This window comes from Vitis vinifera, chromosome 5, assembly GCF_030704535.1.
Source record: "Vitis vinifera cultivar Pinot Noir 40024 chromosome 5, ASM3070453v1".
Classification (NCBI taxonomy): Eukaryota; Viridiplantae; Streptophyta; class Magnoliopsida; order Vitales; family Vitaceae; genus Vitis; species Vitis vinifera.
This window is the reverse complement of record NC_081809.1, coordinates 6719623-6738261: the sequence shown is the minus strand read 5'-3', so window position 1 is coordinate 6738261 and position 18639 is coordinate 6719623. Positions and strand designations below refer to the sequence as shown.

General features: G+C 34.8%; 2 protein-coding genes across 6 annotated transcripts; one reads left to right on the top strand and one right to left on the bottom strand.

Annotated features, from left to right (window-relative positions):
• The first annotated feature begins 45 nt into the window (after positions 1-45).
• LOC100261325 (uncharacterized) lies at positions 46-12165 on the top strand. 5 transcript variants are annotated; one of them, XR_009465658.1, is made up of 10 exons: positions 46-240; positions 1314-1407; positions 7031-7209; positions 7286-7407; positions 9310-9448; positions 9539-9594; positions 9683-9881; positions 11217-11329; positions 11548-11627; positions 11717-12165. XR_009465658.1 is itself a non-coding variant. In XM_059736883.1 (9 exons), exons 3-9 carry the CDS (start codon positions 7149-7151, stop codon positions 11569-11571), a joined length of 705 nt encoding a protein of 234 aa, XP_059592866.1. In that variant the 5' UTR covers positions 125-240; positions 1314-1407; positions 7031-7148; the 3' UTR covers positions 11572-12165. The 5 variants fall into 5 exon arrangements, 1 of the variants encoding a protein (XP_059592866.1); XR_009465661.1 differs by having other exon boundaries at positions 125-240; positions 9539-9585; positions 11722-12165; XR_009465660.1 differs by having other exon boundaries at positions 125-240; positions 9539-9585.
• Positions 12166-14266: 2101 nt separating this feature from the next.
• Positions 14267-16588, bottom strand: LOC100254530 (auxin-responsive protein IAA14). Its single transcript, XM_002284097.5, has 5 exons — positions 16168-16588; positions 15752-15972; positions 15132-15267; positions 14806-14867; positions 14267-14616 (listed from the first exon to the last, which is right to left on the bottom strand). Exons 1-5 carry the CDS (start codon positions 16440-16442, stop codon positions 14579-14581), a joined length of 732 nt encoding a protein of 243 aa, XP_002284133.1. The 5' UTR covers positions 16443-16588; the 3' UTR covers positions 14267-14578.
• Positions 16589-18639: the final 2051 nt, after the last annotated feature.

Genomic DNA, 18639 nt, shown 5'->3' with positions numbered 1-18639 from the left:
AACAGAATCGACCATCATGGAAAGAGGCCAAGGCCTAGGAGGCATTAGAAACAAGCGCACATACAGCCCAATAGTACAAAAATTGGGCCGGACTAGGTTCAGCCCACTATCACTTGACCGGACCAACGTTGTAGGTTTGCTTGCAGGCTTGCAGCAGAAGAACCCCCACCTCTGTTTGCCCAAAACTATTCCGTCATTATTTCTTCAAACGCTGCGTTTCGGTCGATCTCTGAGCTCAAGGTACCGTCCCAAATCCCAGTCTCTATTCCCAATTCTTTATTGTGTTCAATCGTCTGGATGCCGAGAAAATTAATGACAAGTTTGAATCCTGATTTTTTTCGCCATCTGGGGCTTGAGATAGTAATCAAAATGTGTGTGTATTATTATTATTTTATTTTTTTTCATTTTCTTAGTGTCCCAAGCAGAGGGTCGGATTTCACTCTCTGGGAATGCAATTGCTGGAAGTTTTGAATTATGGGTTTCTCTTTGAACAGCCGTGGAGCTATTTCCAATTTGGATTACAGTTCACACTGAAATTTTTGTTAGATTAAAGGTTGTTGCTATTTGGGAATGTTTTCACAGAGAAAATATGAAGAAAGTTGATAAAATTTTGAATTATAAAATTTTCACCAACGATGATTCGGGAATACAGAAAAATGCCACTTAAAATTGACATTGCTGAGGGTATTTTTTTTTTTTTTTTTTGGTTTTTTGGAAGCAAAAGAAATAACTTGGGAATGAATGTTTTCATTCACTTCTGTATTTTCTTGGGAACCAAACAGGGGGCGAGGTTTATCGTGGAATGCTTTTAACCTGTCAATGCTATGGTTGAAACTTTTTAATCCTATTAATTCATTCTGGACGACATGGAAAACGCCAAATGATAACTGGGGTATCATTTCCCCTATGATTCTAAAACCCTTTTTAGTTATTGGATAACCATGGAGAATTTCTCTCCTGGGTGAGGAAATATTAGATCACATTGACTAATTCTGGAAAGGAATTTGAGAAAGAGAGGAATTTGCAGAAGGTGTCATTTGGAATGACAAATATAATTGCTCAGTTTGTCAGGAGGTTTCGGTTCTTACTTCTTAAATCACAATAATCAAAGAAGGCCACTGATTTGGAATCCATTATTTATAAAGTGGAATATCTTGTGAAGGCAATCCTTCTTCACAATTTCTTATGCATTTAGCTCATAAAAGAGAAAAATTCTTGGGCAGTTTCTACAATTAATCTTATATGAGTCTATATTTTCGTTTTAGGGTGGAAAAAAGCTCATCTTACCTGTTATTGTATTCTCAAAATTTCAGGCCTCTTCCTTCCAGCTGTTGTGAAGCCAATATTGGACTTCATCAACCTGCCTTAAGTGATGGAAGTATCAAATTTTGCAAAATGTTCATCCCGGTAATTAATTCATTTTGCCTTGCTGTTGAATGGTTACACATTCAAACTTATTTTTAGAGTCTGAACACATTTTCATTTTTAAGATGATAGTTAATTTAGCAAAGTATATGAGGTTTGAAATCTCTCTTAGGTCCTTGGTTACGTTTGAAGAGAACATTTAATGCCATCAATGAATAAACCTAGAGATGAATGTCTTACAATCTATATATGGTGTTGTGTTTTTTTTCTAGCTGGGTGGATTTATCAGCAATAGAATGTCAATGCTCTGTATGCTTTATCCTTTCTTTTTAACAATTTAATGGAAAAACTTGGGTCTGACTATTTTATATATAAAAAAAGATTTGGCTTGAATAAATATCCACTAAGTATCTACCATGTTTTGAAAATGGAAGCCTTTAGAAGAAAAGGAAGAGCTTTAAAGTGCAAAAGAAATAAAGTGAATTTAATTTTATCATTAATAACCAATAAATAATAAAAAAGATGAATTTAAGGGTTGACTTGTGGGACAATTGGCAAACATTGAGGGAGCATGCTCAACTACTATGATAGATGACTTGGCTGATGTAGTGAAGAGATGATCTTAACTACTAGGACATCAAGCCTGACCTTAAGTAGTAGGAGTAAGCTAGTTAACGATAAAACTGCCTAGCAGAAACAGTATGTTGATGGCATAATAGGGAATAGCTAATGTAACCTCCTAAATTGTCTATACATATAGCTTATCAGGCCATTGTTCAAAGCATGAGTTACCCAAGACTTAGTGTGAGTCTTGTTCTACCAAGACTAAGTCATTCTTGACATCTTGAATTATTTTAGGTGAAGAAATTTACAAGCAGAGTATTCTATGTTTTCCCTTTAAATCGGTGTATGTGGCTTGTGCATCTTATTGTTCATCATGTGGGATTGATTAGGTGAGACATTACAACCAAAAAAAAAAAAAAGTTGGGTGAAACTTAGTATGTGCGACACTGGTCTAAGTTATCTCTATATTGTAAGGTTCTATTTGGTACATGAAATGTTTGCTATTCCTTAAACTAAAAGATGTTGGAAATGAACAATTATTTTTGTTCTTCTGATTGGTGATGAGAATGTAGTAAATCCAATGTTTGGCTTCATTTAGGTTTCTTATTTTTTATTTCTTTGGAATCTTATCGTGTCTAGGAACTTAAAAAAAATTGTTTAATTGAAGTCAAATGAAGTTTTCTTAAACAAACCTTACTTATAGTCAATTTTAGTCTCCATATAATTTTTTTATTTTTTATTTTTTAAGGCTATGTTTGATTCTTTGGAAAACCAAATAATTAAAATAAATTAAAAACTTGTACATTTTCAAATTATTTAATCTTTACATAGAACTAGAAGAGTAAAAATAGGTTAAATGAGTTTGAAGACTTGTGTAAAAATAATTTATTAACTTTAAATCTATTTTTCGTTTTTCTTCACTTTTGCTTTTATTTTATTTTCCTTTCCTTGCATTTTCCTTCAAAATTTCCAAGAATTAAATATAGAGTTAAGTTTTAATTTTGAATTTTAAATTTTAAATTCTTAGAGGCTATTTGGCAATGTGATTTAAAAATGTTTATATTTTTAAAAATAAAAATTTGTTTTTAAAAATTCATAGCACTATTTGGAAGTTGGTCTCTAGAAATAGTTCATTAAAAACAAAATGAAATAAAGAACAGTTTTTAGAGAATAATTAGAAATTGTTTTTACTTGTTTTTAAAAACAAAAGAAAACATGAAGAAATAAAAAAAATAATTAAACAGAAAACATAAAAAGCAAATGAAGTATAACTCGATCCTTTTTTTCTTTCATTCTTTCTCCATCAACTAATGCAAAAAATCTTCAAATATGATCTCTCTCTAAATTACATGTGTTTTTCTGAATTTCCTCTAACTTCTTAAAAAATTTTTATTAGACAAATAAATTCTTGATCAAACGATACTTTATACATAGGATATACTACTTTTTAAAAATAATTTGAAACCTAAAACCCGCTAGGGTAGCCCGGTTGGTCAGGGTGAACACTGGAAAATGTGGTCCTAGTAAGTGGCACATAGTCTTGGGTTCGAATCCTACCACTAATGATACCCTGAATTTACTCGGTATTGGTTGTTGCGGGATGGTCATCACCTCGAGGTTTGGGTCTCCATGGAGAGTCCTAAGGGTTTGGCCATGGAAGGTTCCTAGGTTATCAAAAAAAAAAAAACGAAACCCGAAAAACTGACCCAATTAGTACTAGAAAGTCTCGAAACTCAAAACTAATCCACTTAATATTAATACATTACACACCAAAACTCATCTTGTATGACTTTGCTAGCTTCTTCTTCATATATAATTATATTTTTCTGAATTTTTTTTACTAGGAAAATAAACTCAAAATCAAGCAAGACTCGATACATTGGATTCATTAACGAGTCTAATAATTTTCAAAAATAATTTAAAACTCAATTAATACAAAAAATGTATGGACAAAAATTGGTCGGGAATAACTCTGTTGTTACTCTTTTGCTTAGAACTGTACTTTTCCAAATTTTCTCACTTGACAAATAAACTCCAAATTAAGAAAAACTTAATGTGTTGGATTCATTACTAAGTCTATTAATTTTTAAAAAATAATTGTGAACTCAAAAACCAACCCAACTAACTAGAAATTCACTAAAATTGGGGTAGAATGACTTTATTATTTCTTCTTATGAGAAAACTCAACAGAAAAAAGAATTTCTCATTACCCAAGATGAATGATTACTGCAAGGTATATAAATACCCTTCTTAGTCAGCTAACTAACTCTGTTTTATTCTAACAAAACAACCAACTAATTCTGTTTTATTCTAACTAAGCTATACACGTGGACAGCAACCATTAACCACTATTCCTAACATCTCCCTTCAAACTCAAAGTTGTAAGGTCTTCCACTTTGAGTTTGTTCCTCATTTGATTAAATTGTCCACTGGAGATTGCTTTAGTTAGAATATCTGCCACTTGTTCATTTGTTGGTACATGTCTTATATCTATGTCTTTCTTCAAAAATTTGTCCCTTACAAAATAAAGATCCAATTCTATGTGCTTTGTTCGAGCATGAAGAATGGGATTGGCAGATAACAACACTGTGCTGAGAGTATCACACCACAGAACCGGTATTCTAAGTGTCTTGCACTGCAATTGAGATAGTAAGGATTGAATCCAAGTTATTTCAGCAACTAGTTCAATCAAACTTCTATATTCTGCCTCTGTGATGGAACGGGAAACTGTTTGTTGTTTTCTGGAATGCCAAGACACAATATTATTGCCAAAAAAGACACAATGACCTGAAACCGATCGTCCATCATTAGGGTTTGAACCCCAATCAGCATCAGAAAATCCAATTAAACTCAACTCAGCAGCTTTCTTTAAATGAATGCCATAATCCATGGTTGCTCTTAAGTACCTTGGAATGCGTTTTACAGCCTTCCAATGCTCATCTGTAGGCCTTTGCATAAATTGGCAAACTTTATTGACACTATATGCCAATTCAGGTCTAGTTACGGTAACATATTGTAAAGCTCCTACTGTACTTCTGTATAGTTGAGCATTTTCAATTGGAACTCCATCTTGGGAACTAATCTTTAAGCCACTAGTCATGGGAGTGGGAAGACCCTTGGCCTGCAACATTTTAGTTTTCACCAAAAGATCCCTTATATACTTTTGTTGAGAGAGATGAAATCCATTCACTGTATGAGTAACCTGAATGCCCAGAAAATAGGTTATTTCTCATAGATCTTTCAAAGAGAACTCAACATCCAACTATTTAATAAGAGTAGTTACTACCTCTGCATTGCTTCCAGTTACCAAAATATCATCTACATAGGCAAGAATGTAGATGGTATGAGTTGATGTAATCTTGAAAAAGAGAGATTGATCTGCCTTGGAAGAGACAAATCCAAACTGCAGAAGTGCTTTGTGAAGTCTCTCAAACCAGGCTCGTGGTGCTTGTTTGAGTCCATAGAGAGCTTTATGTAGTCTACAAACATATTCAAGGTGTTTCTCATCCACAAAGCCTTGAGGTTGTGACATAAACACTTCCTCTTGTAAAATACCATTCAAAAAGGCATTATTTATATCCAATTGCCTAACACTCCAACCTCTAGATAAGGCAATGGTGAGTACAATCCCGATAGTTGTTGGTTTCACAACTGGGCTAAAAGTCTCATTAAATTCAAATCCAGCTTGTTGATGGAAGCCCTTGGCTACTAACCTAGCTTTGTATTTTCCGACACTACCATCAGGATTTTCTTTGACCTTATAGACCCATCTACAACCAATAGGTATTCTTCCTTCAAGCAAGGGTACTAAAGACCAAGTGTTGTTTCTTTGCAAAGCTTCAAACTCAGATATCATGGCTTGTTTCCGCTCATCCTTTTGTAAATCCAACTCAACTGTCTCTGGTTCCTTTATTGTCTCAAATACCATATGAGAAAACTCAACAGAGAAAAGAATTTCTCATTACCCAAGATGAATGATTATAGCAAGGTATATAAATTCCCTGCTTAGTCAGCTAATTGACTTTGTTTTATTCTAACAAAACAACCAACTAATTCTGTTTTATTCTAACTAAGCTATGCACGTGGACAACAACCATTAACCACTATTCGTAACACTTCTCTATACATAATTACATTTTTGTAAACTTACTAGACAAATGGACTCCAAATCATGCAAAACTTAATATATTAGATTTATTAACAAGTTTAATCATTTTTCTCCAAATCAATACTAAAAAATAATATGCCAGAACTAGTTTAGAATAAGTTATGACTCCGTTGTTTTTTTTTTCTCCACATGCAACTACACTTCTCCAAATTTTTTTACTAGGCAAATAGATTCTCAATCAAGTGAGACCAAATCAATCAAAACTTAATACTTTAGATTCTTTGATGAATCTACTAATTTTTAAGAGTAATTTGGAATTAAAAAATATTTAATATTGACTCAATTGATTATAGATATAATCAACTGAATCAAAAGCAGTTCAAAATACTCTTTTTGTAATTGAGTACTAATTGTGTATGTGCAATTTCGATGTAAAAAAAAAAAAACTTTACTTGTTTTAAAATTTATTCTTGAAATAAAACATTATTAACCATTCTTAATTTTAAATTTATTCTTGAAATAAAATATTATTAACCATTATTAATTTTAAATTATTATTGTTCATTTTTGACAAAAGAATTAATCATGTCTGTATGTAGATGTTAATTTTTATATTTTATTTTTTTTAAAAAAACTAAAATTTATTTATTCCAATGAGTTTTTTGTTTTTTTGTTCTTTGAGCTGTTTTTTTAAACACCCTTGTTTTAGAAAATACTGAAAAAACTGATTTTTGTTCTTTAATTCAAAAACAAGTTTTAGAAAACATGGTGAAAAAAACCCTTAATTTTTAATTTTAAAAATTTTAGCCGAACCGGGTTTGGATTTAGGCTGGATGGGGGGGGGGGGGGGGGGGGGGGGGGGGGGGATAGTTAGACTACATGGGCTACCCTGCTGGACATTTCTACACACCATCTCAAAGTTGGGCTGGTTGGCCAGCATTAATTCTAAACCCAGTACTGATTATCTGAATTGTCTACCAAAAAAAAAATCAGATAAATCAAACGGGCAAGAACCAAAATTCATCACTTCAGTGGGGCCACTCCCATTTCGGTCACTGGCTACCTTGTGTTCTTAGAGGCCAGTGCTCTGTTCCTACACAGCAGAAGGGACATGCTGGGAATTTCGTACGGGGAGTTCTTCCTCTTAATTGGAGCCACTGCTGCCTTGGTTGGTAAGGGCTTTACTCCTTTCTATTTTGGCTTTTCATTGATTTTTGAAGATGTTGACAGTTTTTGGGATGATTGCAGGTCCTAAGGATCTCCCTATGATTGCAAGAACAGCAGGGAGGTTAGCTGGTCGAGCAATTGGCTATGTTCAATTGGCTCGCGGGCAATTTGAAAATGTCATGCAACAGTCTCAAGCTCGCCAGGTTTTCCCTTTGGATTCAATCTTTTTATTTTCAGAACAAGAACCCAACCCCCACCCCCCAAATTCATGAGCTTACTTTCTTACTCAAATTGAGAAAATTATATTTAACAATCAGAAAAAGTAGTTTTTGTTAATGGTTTATAGCTGGTATTCAAATCCCACCTGCTAAGGCTGTGTGTGTGTGCGTGCAGGGGAATGCAATGGTGAAATGAGTTCAATTTCTGTTCCATAGCATTTGGATATTGTTTTAGAATGTCAAGAAATAATACCAACAACTCATTTATCTACTATTTGTTGTGATGATGATGGCTTTATTTGATGCAATGGCTCTTCTAAGTGTCTTTATTTGTTAGCAATTCTAGGTCAAAATTTCATTATAACCTCCCAACTCAGATTCTTTGAATCCTCCCTCAGACTCTTGTCATTTCAAAGATTAGTGCACTTGAAGATAGCTAGAGGTTACGGTAAGAGTTCTTGAGGTTGTGAATGAGTGCAAAAATTGATTAACCAAGTTTTAAATTACTGTGTTTTTCATTGAAATAATGGTGGAAGGTTACTGGAGGTCAATCTTTTTAAGCTAGTCCATGTGGCTTAATTTCCAATCAAATCTCGCTCAAGGGTGATAGATCCACTATACAGAAAGTTTCAAGCTGATAAATGGATTGATCAAGCTTTAATCACAACACACATATTTGACCTTTTTCTAAAACAATTTGGATTATTGGGTGGTGTTATACCCTAGTATTTAAACTATCCTTTTCCAAATTACCGTTTAAGAAGAGCAAGTAGCTTTAAGAGCCCCTTTAAGCTTTAAATCCTTTCCAACTTGGGGAGCGTTTGTTTCGTGGGAAAATTTCTGGTCGTTTGAGTTGATAATTAGATTTGAACGAGAAATTTTCCAACAAAATGGATTAATTTAGTTTTGTTTTCCATCCCTACTCTCCCATTCTTGGTTGGGTATCAAGAGAAGGTCAAGATCATACTTGATGGTGATTCCAATTGTTTTCCATATGAAGATGGTGTGAAGCTGAAGTTCGGAAGGTACTAGATGTGCGATCTGAGAGAGGATTGGGGTTATTTGGTTTGGTAAAACCTTATACTTTGTGTTTTTCTTCATAGTGGATTTTGCATTCAATGGAGGGTCGTAGTTTTTTTAATTTCTTCAAAGATTTTCCGCATTAAATCTGTGTCTTTGTCTTTTATCTATTTCTATCCTTTCTCAATTTCAGTTTATTCTAACTGAATATTATAAGTGTGATTATTGATTTATTTGTTATATTGGGAGAGTGTTGAACTTTTAAGAGTTGCATGTGGTTTACTCAATTGCATTGATGTGGATGGGAGTTTTTGAAGTATTCTAATATGATAATGGGTGTTGATGAATGTTGTTAGTTTTGATGTTTTGGTTGGGAGAATGTTGATATCATGTGCTTGTGACTTGCATATTTTAGATTGTTTGAGAGAGTGTTGCTATTTCGTTTTTGCTTGTGTTTTGTTTGTTTGCCGAAAATAGGGAAGTGAACAACAGGGGGAAGTTTATGTTTGTGGGTCAACCTTTGAAAAAAAATTCAAGTCACCTATTCGCCCTCCCTCTAGGTGCTAATACATAACTGAGATTCACCTGCAATTTATTTATCAAAATAATAACTGAGATTCACCTGCAATTCAAATTGAGAGGATCGAGTTGAGCTTCAAAATGTAAATCCGGATGGAACAAAATGATTCTTTATCTTTGTGATGTGAAAAACAGATTTAGTTCTCGCACAAAATGTATTTTACAATTTTGCAATATGAAATTTAGCAATGCATTGGTTATTACCTTGATTTCCATTGACTGGAGGATCTATCACATTTACAAGAAGATGTTTTCTGGAATCATGTTCTTCTTTATTATGTCATTTAGGTTCACAAAGAACTACAAGATACAATGGCACAACTAGATGCGATCCGCTATGAAATCCGAAGTTTATCTCTAATGAATCCTGGTCCTATGACTCGAAGGTTGATGGAGAATTCTCTGGAGACTACTTCTCATAGCAATGGTATTATCATCTACCATACATTAATTTTCTTTGCTGCTGGTGCATTTCATTTTTTTGAAATTGTATTTTTATGTCTTTTGTTGTTACTAGACAATGCTGTACCTGAGAAGCAGGAAGAGCAGAAGGCAAAAAATGTGGTAATTCAAGTAATCTTATTAATTAGGTCTACCAAATTAAGTGTTGCAGAAAACCTACTTAGTGTCATCTTAATGTCATTTGTATTTTCTTTTCCAGGATCAAAGTTTCAAAACCTCAGGTTCAATTAATTTGCATAGCCAAGCAACCGCCTTTGCAAAATTGGCTGAATCTGCAGCTCAGAAGACCGGCCCTTTGATGAGCAGCGCAGAGATGGAGAAGCTTGATGATGAAACTGGTCTTTTAGCTGTTCTTCCAGTCTCAGCTGAAAGTGCTGGTTTGCTACCAAATCGTAAAGGTAATGGATTTTCTCAATAACCAGTTTCTCTTGCTGAACTTTTCGGTTTGCTTGCATTCTGAAGCAAATTGGGGAGACAAGGGTGTATGTGAATTTGTTACAAATGATCAGCCATGGCTTTGTCATTTTATTTTTTTTGGCAAAAATAATGGAGCATAGGGTGTCCCTAACAGGAATATTTCATGGTACAGATGAATGCCAATTTGTGATTTCAATTGTATAATTGATTTGTTTAGGCGCCGGCACCATCATTTCTTTTGCATATATATATATATATATATATATATATATAGCTTTGACAGTTAGTAACCTTGTATATATTTATGCTTAGTATGGTAATGTGTCAAGAATCTAATAAGTGTAACAATGTATCATGAAGGAACTTTCCTTTAATAAGTTCATGAGCCATACTTCTTGTTATCTCTTAAATTACAACGACATTTAGAAAAGAACAAATCATCAAAAAGAAACAAAAAGGTTTTCCATGCATTCTCTTTGTGGTCAATCTGTATTATCATATTCCACTGTTGATTCTGACTGTTTCGTTAACTTGGAATATAATTTTTGGAATGATTTGTGCATTGATATGTTTTTCTTAACCCTAAACTTGATTTTTGGAAATTTTGAGAGAAAATGAGACTGAAAGAAATAAGGAGCAAAAAAATGGAAGGAAAGAAAAAATAAAGGAAAAAAAAAAGTTTAAAGTTAATAAATAAATGATTTTTACATGTTTCTTCAAACGTAACTTATTTTTCCTCTTCTATATAAAAATTAAAAAATTTGAAAATGCATGAGTTTCTAATTAGTTTTAATTATATTTGATTTTCTTTCATATTTTTCATGATAAACTAAACATGAGAAAATCATTTTCTTTTACATTTTTTTTTCCATTTCCTTAGTACTTGCATAGAACCAAACATATTCTAATGATTTATGTTGTTCATTTAAATGTATGCTACAAGCCTACAACCCACCGATATAAATGTCATCTTTGTCCATCTGTTTGAATAAAGTTAAAACTTGCTTCCTGTGAATATCAATCTTTGTCTGTCAATGCAAGGGACAGAAAGAACTCTGCAAACATTTCTTGATATTACTTTTTCTTGGTGCTACTTTTAAGTTCACTACATAAGGTATTAACTTGTGCGTCTGTAAATACTTCTATGAACTTGTGATTTGGCACAACCACCAGCTTGCAATCACTTTTCTTTCAAAGGATTCTTGGATGTGCGCACGCACAAAATTCTGCATGCTTATGGACTTCCTTTGAGAATCTTGGAAAGAGGTTGCATCTTTTGCTTAACTTCAAAATAATTATTTGGAAGTGGGTGGCAGATAGCATGAAAGGGTCAGACATTGTGTTGGAAGCAATACTTGAAGCAGAAGTAGCACACAGTGCCAAAGATTTCTTTTCACAGCCCCAGAATCAAATACTTGTGAATAAAGAGGTAACTTATCTTAGTCATCGCATTATTCAACTTTCAGCATTTCTTGTGAACAGAATTTTGTTTTGGGACCACTGATTCAATAGTTGATATCCAAGGAGAAAAATGAAATCTTGGTGATGTTTAAAGCTATCAGATTTGCTGCTAGGCATCAATACAATAGGAAACTTAGTTGGCTAAAGAGGAACCTTTAATTTTTTTTTCATTTTTGTGGTTTGCAGGATTCACAGGGTGGGAGAGAGTGATCTTATACCACGTGCACCTCCATTTATGAATATGAACATCAGATTATGAACATCAGGTTATTCCACGTGCATAACCAACACAAATGAGTCATCAAGTTTATGAATATGAACATCAGATTATGCTCATGTAAGCCTGTTGCTGCAGGAAAGATGGGTTTTGGATGAGATAAGAAGGCAAGTTGCAGGTTTTTGTCCATGTGGTTTGCTCTGACAAATCTAATCAAACAGTCGATCTTGCAGCGGGGGGAGGTGCTATGTGGTCAATCAGCAGAATAACTTTGGAATTTTTCAAAGAAAACGAGCATGACGCAATGCCCGTGTAAGGTTATTTTGAGTACTGAGAGACCAGAATTTGGATGTGATGGGAGAGTGACAAATGCTGAGAGAGAGAGCTCTGCCCCACACATGCATATGTGCAGTTGTGGTGGCCGGGACCGAAATTGGTTCCTTGCGAAGGCCTTGTTATGGGTGTGTAAACTGTCCATCAGAACATGAATCTGATTTCTGGTGGGGACCCACCATTGTTCTTTTCAGGGACCTCCACCTTTACCACCAGAATTACAGTTTATTTAACCGTTATTGCGAGTTGAATCATTGTGTGGCTGTTAGCAGATATTATTTTTGAGCTCTTCCCACCTCTTTGCACCTCCTTTTAACTACTTGCCATTGAAGATGGTAGTAAAGGGGTGAATTTTATTTATTTATTGATTTCTATATATTATTATTATTTAATCAAAGGCCAGAACCAGCAGAGTACTGAAATGATGATCAACCTACCAAGATGGCCAACCATGGCAACTGGCAAATGTGAGTCCGTTGAGGATGATTATGGATTTCACACTTCACATTGAGTGACTGCAGCATCTTCGGTCCCCATATAAGCGTGGACCCTGTGGTCCAAAATATGCCAATCACAAAGGGTCAGCCACTGGCATCCTCTATGTTTCATTTACTTGGGTTCAGCTCAGCCACATCCTACTACGAAATCCTTCGTCTCTATGATTCATTTGGAGTCCAAAATATGCAAACATCTCTATGATTTTCTTTGGGCCCAATATTTGCAGACACTAATACTTGTTAAAAATTATATACATATCTATATATATATATATAAGTATAGAATTAAAACTATCACTAGCATATTTATAATCGGATAGGGTTCAGGTCGATCGGGAGGGGGCCGGTCCTAAAGTGGGCCAACTCAGATGGGTTCACAGGTGTGGGCCTAATGATCTACTCTGAAGCACTCAGTTTATAGGCTCAAAATTTGAACTGCTATTTATTATTTCGCTCAACTTCCATCCACAAAAAGCATTTCTGGCTTCTCTTTATAAGAAAAAGAAAAAAGAGTATCCAGATAAAAGTCATTTTTGTCGAAGGTAATTCCAAACACGACCCAGGCGCCGGTGGTCAGAGGCCTGCAGTTGTGCTAGCCTGCTAGGACAACACTTCTTGATTAAAATTAAAAAAGGCTACATCTGATTTTAATTTCTTCAGCCCAGCTTTTTTTCATTTTTTGTTTTCTTGTTCTTTGGCTCTTCTAAAGCTCCGACAAGTTATCCACAAAAGAAGAGACTCTACTCTGGCAAAAGGAGCCGGTGCCTGCATGGCTTCTCTACATATGATGACCAGATAAAGTAGAGCACCATCTCAAGAAGATGATTCTGCAACCTGCAAACAACACCTTAAGTTCTGAATGTAATCCAAGCAGCTCAAAACCAACAAAAAAAAAAAAAAAATCCCCTTAAAAAAGTGTTAAAAATAATGAAATATGGCATTATTTTTATCTTTCACTTTGCTTTGAAATGCATGAATAATAGAACATGATAACCACCGCACTTTGAAAAGAACACTTTACAATATCTTCCTCTAATTTGTTTATCATCACTCCTTGATGCAGTTATATTATTGCATGCCTTATTGATCATTGAACTTTATGTATAATCAAGTAGGCTAGTAGCTATATATTTAGTATACCAATTCAAGTGATCAATGTGCAGAATGGGAACTGCCATAAGTGCTTGCTTTCTGATTTTTCTTTTTCTCTCTCCCTTCCAGAGTTCTTTCCTTCTACTAGTGATGATGGAATCTAGGTTAATATTCTTTGCATATTCATTGTTTAAGACCCTTTAATTTACTGCCTATAGTTCAACTCGTGTCAAAAAATAATAACTTCATTAAAGAAACAACCAGAGCCCAAAATATCTATGACATGAGAGAGAGAGAGAGAGAGAAACTGTGGTGGTAAAACGTCCATGGAGTACTGATTCTGGAGAGAGATCCATATGTTATTTCTTGAAAGGGAAAGTTCATATAGCATTGACTAAAACTAAATGCGGGTGATCCCATACAAAAAAAAAACAATGAAGTTAATTAAAGACAACATGCAATGAGAGTGCTACTAACCACCATCCCACATTATACAATTCCCAATCCCCATTAAAGTCCGTTCAATCTAGACCCAGAATAAATAGTTGATTAACCAAAAAACTAATATATGAATGACATAAACTAATGGCCATGAATGAATGCCCCATAAACATGCACATGGCCTTGCTCCCCCCGCCCTCACTTGCTTCATGAATTTTTAATACATCCTCTCCTCACCCAACAATAATGGTAATGCATGTATAATAAATTATTTGATAAACAAATGAAATAAATGATACAAAGAATCTTTTCAGAGACCCCCATAAAAATAAATGAAAATAGCATTAAAATTGAAGGAATAAGAACACCCAACAATTATGACAGCAGGGACAACAACAACAACACAGCAAAAAAGATGATTATTAGACAACCTATTAGTAATAAACAAGCCAAACAATAGCTACGTTTATTGCTTCTTGTCCATTACAAATGCCCAGATCTTTGATAATTATATACCATCAAATAAAAATACAGACACATCCAAACAACATCCTCATCAATCAAAGCTTGAACACAGTGCTGCTAGCTTTATCTTCTAGGCTTCATGGATGCTGAACTTGTACGAGGCTGTGCTGGTTCAGCATCTATTCTTACACTTCTCCATTGCTCTTGGTGCTGATAATTAATGGAACTAGCATTAGTTATATACTTATATATAGGAAAAGAAGATTAATAATAATAATAAAAAGTTTGGATTGCAATAAATATAAGGTTGAGCTGATCATAATGCCCAACCCTCTATGATGCATTGTTCATGATCTGTTTGAAGGCTAGAAAAATAATTCCTGCTGATCAATTGCTTACCAAGACCAATTGCTTCTGATCCTTTCATTATACGCAAGCGCTTGCATGAATCAACAAACATCCTGCATGAAATCAAACAGCTTAAACTTTAGTCATAGCTTTTGGTGGAATTTTATTGTTTCATGTGAGAATTTTACCCATATAGATGATAACCAACTACAAAATTAATTAATTGTGGAAGCAAAGCCTATTCTTCTGCCAGATAAATTGCACAAAAGTGTGCACAACCCCATGTATTAGACCCAGTTGGCTCACTGGCTTATTTTAGTTTCTGACTAGTTTTATTGATTTTCGTGTTAGGGTTTCTAGAGAAATCAAGAACATACTCCCATGGAACATCACCCACGAGCATCCAGTCTCCATCCTTATCTTCATAGGTTGGAACATATTCAGAGCTGTTCAAAAGATCCATCAACTTGCTCTCATTCATAAAATCTATCATTCCCTGGGCCCCATAGTTGCCTGCAATGAATCCATGACCATAACAAGGAGATCATTACTAGTATATTATAAGCCTAACATTAAAAGTATCAATAACACCATGCTAGGTTGTTACAGTACAATAATGGTCCTCAATTCTAGTACTTTTTGTCACATTAATTAAGTCAATTGCAGGCTTGGTAGAGAAAATTCAAAATTGCAAAATTTGGATTCTGTCACAGTTCTATGATCTAGTTGTTTTGTTTTAGTTGAGTTGTGAACATTATGTTAGCCTGAAATTCAGAAAAGATATGAAATGGGCTGTTTTCTTTCTTCTCTGAACCAGGCCGGAAAGGAGATTATCCTAGTGCAGTACATCTGCCACTGGAATGTTTTCTTTCAGAAGATGACCATGGGTTAAAATCATTGAAACAGATGATGTGATTTGAGTCAATAGATTCACAGAATTTAGCATAAGAATTGTCAAATAACTGTAACATGTAGGCTCAACTGATAGAATACATACCCATGGTGAAGGAACTGAACATCTTGCCTAATGCATCAGAGAGTTCTTGGTAGCTCTTGTACATCTTTAAGTCCACCTTGCGAAGATATGGCGCGCCATCCATGCAAACCTTCACGAATGCAGCACCGCTGCTTCCCTTCTCACCCTCCTCGCTGCTGTTCTTCTGAGCCATTATGTTCTTCCTAAATGATCGAACTGGTGGCCAACCCACCACCTGTGCCCTGAAAGTCCCCCATTTTAACACAAATCGATCATATGAGTAACCCTAGAAATATCCTACAATACTACATCCAAAAAACAAAACAACATGCAAAAGAAAATAATATTAATGATAATGGAACCAGTTTCTGAGTTTACAAGCTAAAAGAAGAAATGGGGTTTGCATAGAAATGAGAAATCATAGAAAAACAACATACTTGGCAGGTGGTTTGGCCGGATCCTTGGTGCAAGGAAGGAGGTTCTTCTCCTTGGGTGGACACTTGACATTCTCGTTCAGATCCACTACTGATTCCTTGGACTGAAGGTTGAGTTTGAGATCAACAGTCTCGGAGAACCCCCTCTTGCCAGAAGCCTTAAGCGTCTCGGCTTCACCTCCACCTCCACCAGGCAGCCCCAGACAGAGTTCAGTCTCTTTGAAATCAAAACCACGCTCAGCCCCGAGCATGCTCGACATTTTCCGGCCAACTTCCATGGAATCTCCGGGGAAACCTTGCTCTATTCTAGTCGTTGATGATGATGGCTATCTTCTCTCTTTGCTTCTCCTTCTTCCTCTTTCTCCCTACTCTTCTTCTTGATCTGTCCACTTCTTGTTTAGATGGAGTTGGATAGAGAGAGAGGCCAATAATATAACAGTTGGGGTTGTGTACAAACTTTCATGTGTACGTCCCATCGATTTCCGACGGACGGCAGGTTGACACGTGGATAAGTTTCGTGTGTTTGATCTTGTGGGAATTTACCTGACTTGATGACATCAGTGAGAGAGAGAGATTGATTGATTGACTGAGAGGCCCGGGCATGATAGGGTGGGCATGTAAATTTAATTAACAATTCAAATGACCCAAACGGCCTGAGTTTCTTTTTTTGTTTTCTTTTGGTGAAAATAATGATGGTACCTCATGCATTTAATTTTTGGGCCAAAGTAGAATTCATGAGGTGGTCCATTGGGGATCCTTGTTTCTGCCATTTTCTTCTGCATCCAGTACTCCATGAAAATTATCAGACATCATCTCATTCGCATTAAAAAGGGTTGCAGCAACTCATTTACACTAACCCTTTTTCATTAAGGCTTCTCTTTTCTCTGTCTTAGTGTGGACAACTGCATTCATACAAAATTGACTGATGATTTTTCAAGTAAGAGAAAAGTAACAGATGGGGTGGTGTGGAGATGGGGAACTGAGATATGAATGATTTGAAGGGAAGTGGAAGGCCAATCATGATTTCCTTGTATGAAAGAGAGAATAGACCTATCATTGCCATATCAATAACTCACAACAAAAACAATTCATACCTCATCACTCTTGCTAAGTAGAGGTAATGCCTTCACATGGAGGATTGCAGTGCCTCCAATATAATATAGAGATACTGTCAAACATTGTTGGTCATCATGGCCCTAAAGTCATACTAAACAAAATTATTCAAAGATCAGACTCTATGTATATCTCCATCTCCAATATATATGTATACATATTTGCATTTTGCTTTTCATATTTATGAATGGAATCAAGCTTACATCAACCAGAATCAAATTACTTATGCAACTCTAACTGCTATACATTTTTTTTTGTTTTTGAAATTAGAAAATAATATTAAGTTGTGTATAAGATATAAGAATTTTTAAATTAAGCAAATTTTTTTTTCATACCTCAATTTTTAAGTGTAAAGTTCTTACATTTTATATATCAGTTACTATTATTTTCTAATTTTGAAAGCATTTAATAAGAAATGTATCCGAATGACATCTGAGTTTTCTAATTTTTCAATTTATTGATAAAAAGAACGGTAAAAAAATCCAATTAGTTTTGTAATCAAGTTTAGACTACTAAATTTAATTTTTATAAAAAATAAAGGACTAATTGTATCACCAATATGATTGATTTTTTAGTTGATCAGTTTAGGGTTAATGAAAATAATTTGTATTAAAATTTCATAAATTGAGGATAATTAGATCAAGAGAAGTTCAAACTAATACAATTGAGCAACCTGCATAAATGTGAGAACAATTAGAAAAAGAAGAGATTCAAACTCAAAAAACCTTGAATACCATGTTAAGATGACCCTAAATCTGAAACTATGCCAATTAAGAAATGGTTGACCACCACATCAATCCATCAATAGTAGCTGTTGCAGTATTTATTATCGTCCATCTAACTAAGAGTTGCTATCTCAGAGAGAGAGAGTAGGTTTGTAAATGAGCTTAAACCAAGAACCTTTCACATCCTTGTACTCCTTACATGGAAGATATGGAATATTTGGTTGATGACAAGTACACACAGAAAACATATGTTAAAAAGATCGAAATAACAGAAGCGTAGAGCACTTGACTTGTATGTCATGGTGTAATTATTTGGGTAGTGAAAAGTTCAATGGAGATAAGACTTCTATACTCCATCCCTGTTTGATTACTTGTTTTGTTACCATGGTTTAGAAATCCCAGGAAGCTACATTCAAGATGGGGCTGCTGAAGGGTACTAGGGTTTCCCTTCTCATCTTATCTGTAAAGGTAGGTGGGTACTGCAAAACCGCGTTAAATCTAACAAATAGTGAACACATTCTATGCACCCACACCTTTCTCTCGTCCTCCCCCCTTTCACTTTCTGTCAATTAATGGGGCCCCTTGGGTGTTGGATGGAGCATATCACTAAATTATGCGCCCCTCTTTCACTATTAAT